Below are 4255 nucleotides of genomic sequence, written 5' to 3'. Positions count from 1 at the left end.
TCTGTATCTCACCCTTTCTCAGAAATTGCTGTCCAGCCTGTTGTTTTGTTCCTTAGCCAGCATACTTATTTTTTGCTTTTGTTTTCTGCTCTGTCTTTTCCCACTTTCCTATTGCAATTTACCCTTGGTGAGCTCCAGTTACCTAACACAGCCAGAGAGGATCTCCCTCTGGGAAACTGCAGACTCCTCTCAGTCTCCACTGACTGTGGTGAGAAATGGAGTTACTGGAGTTCAGAGGCTGGTTTCACTAAGACCCTGGAATTTAGAAGCAAGCTGGGTGAGAGGAACTAATATTTCTTGTCATACAGACTTTTTGAAGTTTAATCCATTCATTCTACTATTTTTCACTTGTAACCTCCGGCTTTCTCCAGATTTTTTTCTCCAACAGTTCCTACATCCCTTTTAAAACTGTGCCTGCACAGACAGCAAAGCCCCTCTCAAACTTGGATTGGTTTGAACACCTCACATCTGAACATAATACCTTCTTTCTTTGAAGCATTTATGTTTCAGAGCTTCATCTCCAGCCCTGCAGCAATACTGGGGCACCACAGGAGAGCAAAGTCTCTGGATTCTGCTACAGTTCCCACACTGGAAAAGTGGGATGCAGTAAGAGCATCTCCCAGTCTTTCTGCATTCACATATAATTCAGATACATAAGTCACCCCTTTAAGTATAAATGTTGCTCTATTTTTTCTTCTCTCAAATGTTGTGTATTTTGCCTACTGCTAGGAATGACCCAAACTCCCATGTGTTAGTCCATTTTTGAGCTGCTGGTCTCTACCCTTTATGCCCAGACATGTTTTGTTGTCCTACTTCCACTCATAGCAAAAGTTAAAAAGGCAAAGAATGTACCAAAAAAAATATAGTCTTATCTGAACTCATATGATCTATGCTGACAAACAACCATCACCCACTACCCTCATCCTTGCATACCTGCACAAGATGAGCAGGAACACCAGGAGCACACTGCCAGCCCCAGCTTTCCAGAATCCCTGCTGGCAGCACAGTGTGCTCAGTGCTATCTGCACCTCATCAGTCATATCTGAGAACATAATACCAAGACATTTATCTGCTTGGAAAGTGTGGGAGGGGAAGAGGCATTTTTATATAAAATTAGCCAACAAAATTTCTCAGAACTGTATGACTGAAGTCGGGCAAAGCTGAAGGAGTTTAACTACAGGAGGTTTCCCAATTTCTTGGAATGGAGAGCAGCAGGCTTTCACAACATCACAAGTGCTTCTGGGGACCTTCTAGTCCCAAAAGAACCACCTCTGATGTGGTCAGAATGTGTCAAAACCTGTATTATGTAGATATTGATTTAAAGCATTCAAAACCAGGATATGAATTCAAGAGCTAACCCAAATTTTTTTATCAGAACCCTATCCCCATTCCCTTCCTTCCTCCTGCCCTGAGAAGGCTGATTCAGACACTTACAACTCAACTGTTTATGGATATTTTACAGGTATGAGGACTGAAAAATCACCACAGAGAAAGACTAGATACTCTGATCAAGAGCACCTTTATAACATGCTGGAGACCAAGTTCCCTTGGAAAGAGGAATCTCCAAAGAAAAAGTAGGGGATTCCTCTGTTCCCTCACTCTACTTGGATGCTGAGCTACAGGAAAAGCCTCTAATGTGGCTTAAAGCCAGAGTCTTTACTGCTTTCTGAATTACATTTCTGATAGGAGCCCTGCTAAATTCTCCTTTCTGTTGCAATTTTATTCAGTGCAGGAAATCTTTGCTAGTGCAAGGCTTGTCATTCCTAAAATTCCTTCAGCACTTTTCATGGGTAACCAGCATTCACCAGAATTTAAACTGCACTCCAGAAAGTGTGATGTTAAATACGTCGAAGAATTTAGGTTTGCAAGAAGCCACTCATGTCATCAGGTCCACTGCAGTGCATTTAGCCACCTCTGCTCTAATGGGACTCCAGGTTTAAAAATATTTAAATTTCTTTAATTCCCCTAATCCTGATAAAACTCTCCCTGGGACAAAACTCCAGATCATAAGAAAATTTCCACTGCTGTTCAGCCTCATTTATCCACCACTGAATTATTGCTCTTTCTACCACCACTCCGTCTTTTAGCTTAAAAATTCCTTTGTCCCCATGGTGTTCACAGATGAGAGCTAGAGTTTCTCCACAGAGAAACAGGCCCTGGGCTGTTTAAAGAGACATTCCTGTACCCAGTGCAGCTGGGATGTGTTTAGACACCTTCCATTTGGGTCTCACCTGACACAGAGGCTGTTTGTAATTACCTGTATTCTTTTGGAGGAAAATGGGAAAGAGACCATACAGAGAAAGAATGTAACGTCCATCCCTTGCAATAGTTCGGCTTTTGTATTAATTTCATATTTTTTGCCAGGGATGTTTCCTTTGGATTTGATTACTCCTTGTGTCTCCTGTAGTTCCTTTTCATGTTCTGAACAGGGAGGATTTTGGATGCCAAGGGCAGGCAGATACCCTTCAGCCCTTGACCACCCACTGCCCTGCGCTGCTTTCCTGCCAGTGAGCGAAATGTCTCAGATCTGGCTGCTCTAGCACAATGCTCCAGTGAAAATAAACCAACCAACCAACCAACCAAAACTAAAATAAGACAGGACGAACACCATAATATCAGAATACACCACCAAAAATATTCCTGCTCAGGACTTGCCTAAATTTAGGAGCAGTCCAACTCATTAGCAGGCTCCCTGTCTTACCTGAGATTCCCTCAGGCACCCAGAATCTGCTAATGTGCGTGACAAGGACCTTCTCCACTTTGATAGTTGATGCTCCCCTATGAACTCTTTTACCCAGGAATTAGGCACATCCATGCTTAAATCTTCTACAGTCTGAACTATATTCTGAACTTTCCTAAGTTTCTCTTGTAAGGTTTGGGCACCCACAAGAGGCACTGGGACTGTTTTGGTTCCCCCTCTTTCCTTGCTCTTCCAATTAATCTCTCTCTTTCCGGAGCACAGTACAAAGGATTAGGTGCTCTGGGCAGGTGAGCTCTTCTTTCACAGCCAGTTCTGAAGTTCTGTTGGGCTGCAGAGGAACACAAATACATGAGGAAAGCAAAGCAGTAAGTCTGAAACTCTGCAGTCTCCTGAAGATGCACTCACCTGCAGCAGGGAGGTGCCAGCCCTGCTGCTTCCTGTTGTCTGCAGCATCATCTCAGCCCACATTTATTTTAAATTTGTCTTTACTTTTATTGCCACTAAGAGGAATCACACACCACCTTACCTGCATCTTACCCCACTAAACTCACCAATTGCTTCTAACACCTACAGAGCAGTTTTCTTCATTTTTGTTTCATTTCTAGCAACATTCAGGCCACTTGAATCCTATAAAAACTTGTCCAGCTCCTTGGTTTCCTCTGCACAACTATTTCCACTCCCTGGGATTGAAAGCTCTTGTTTTCTTGTGCCAAGAAGATTTCTCCAGGCCCATAGCTGTCAGTAAAGCTTTTTCATTGATTAACATAATGAAGTTAAACTGAGAACAATTAGTCTCAAGATCAGTAATTGTATTTTTTTAGACCCATAGAAGGCTTTATGAGCTGCAAACCTGACTGTTTCTCCCCCCAGCCATACCAGCTGGTCTGGAGAACAATGTGTGCTTCATCTCACTTCTGTTTGTGATCCCGACAGCTATAATACAGGCTCATCTCAAATACACACATTTTAGCTGTGTTTCATAACTCAATGTGCATTTTTGGGGAGGTGGATGGAAGAGATGGCAAGAGGCAGCTATTATTTTGCCTGGCAGAGGGAAGGTGGAAAGCAGGCCAGCTGCAGGTAGTCAGGGTGCAAAGCTGCTGCTGTGTCATTTCAGAATTGGCAATTTGCAATTGTGAGAGACATTTTTTCTATCCTGCCAGCTGGAGGCTCTTGGCAATGTGGTTGTGTTTTTAGAAACCAAACAAATCAATCTTTCTTAGTTTTCCTCAGAGTTTTGGATTTTACCTCATGAGATTTGATCTAAAGCTTTTTTCTCTCATCTGACTAACAAAAGACTTATTAAAAATAAAAGAGGACACAAGAAAAATAGGAGGAAGTACAAGTGTTCATCTGTATTCAGCAAATCAACTGCTTTGAACATATGAAAACCAAGTGGTTCTGAATTTATTTTCCATTCATGAAATAAACCATTTCATGCTGGCATATGGTTACCTCTCCAGTTTCAGTCCCTGTAAAGAAGTGCAGGGGCTTCAGCTGTTTTGCAGTACTGTAGATAAAAACTCTGTGCCTCTTGTCTTTAGTAAGCCTTGA

At 42.3% G+C, this 4255-nt stretch overlaps 1 protein-coding gene across 1 annotated transcript in view; it reads right to left on the bottom strand.

Moving 5' to 3' along the window:
• Nucleotides 1-2815, bottom strand: part of LOC116992269 (dehydrogenase/reductase SDR family member on chromosome X-like) — a 123028-nt gene extending 120213 nt beyond the window's left edge. The window contains exons 1-2 of the mRNA XM_033051724.1: nt 2702-2815; nt 2258-2264 (exon numbers count right to left, since the gene is read on the bottom strand). Of these exons, the coding sequence (XP_032907615.1) occupies nt 2258-2264; nt 2702-2815 (121 nt within the window). The remainder of the gene's footprint in view (nt 1-2257; nt 2265-2701) is intronic.
• Between the last annotated feature and the right edge of the window lie 1440 nt (nt 2816-4255).

The sequence above is a fragment of the Catharus ustulatus genome, chromosome 2, assembly GCF_009819885.2.
Source record: "Catharus ustulatus isolate bCatUst1 chromosome 2, bCatUst1.pri.v2, whole genome shotgun sequence".
Taxonomy (NCBI): Eukaryota; Metazoa; Chordata; class Aves; order Passeriformes; family Turdidae; genus Catharus; species Catharus ustulatus.
The sequence above is the reverse complement of the archived record's forward strand: the minus strand, read 5'-3'. Positions and strand labels throughout refer to the sequence as shown.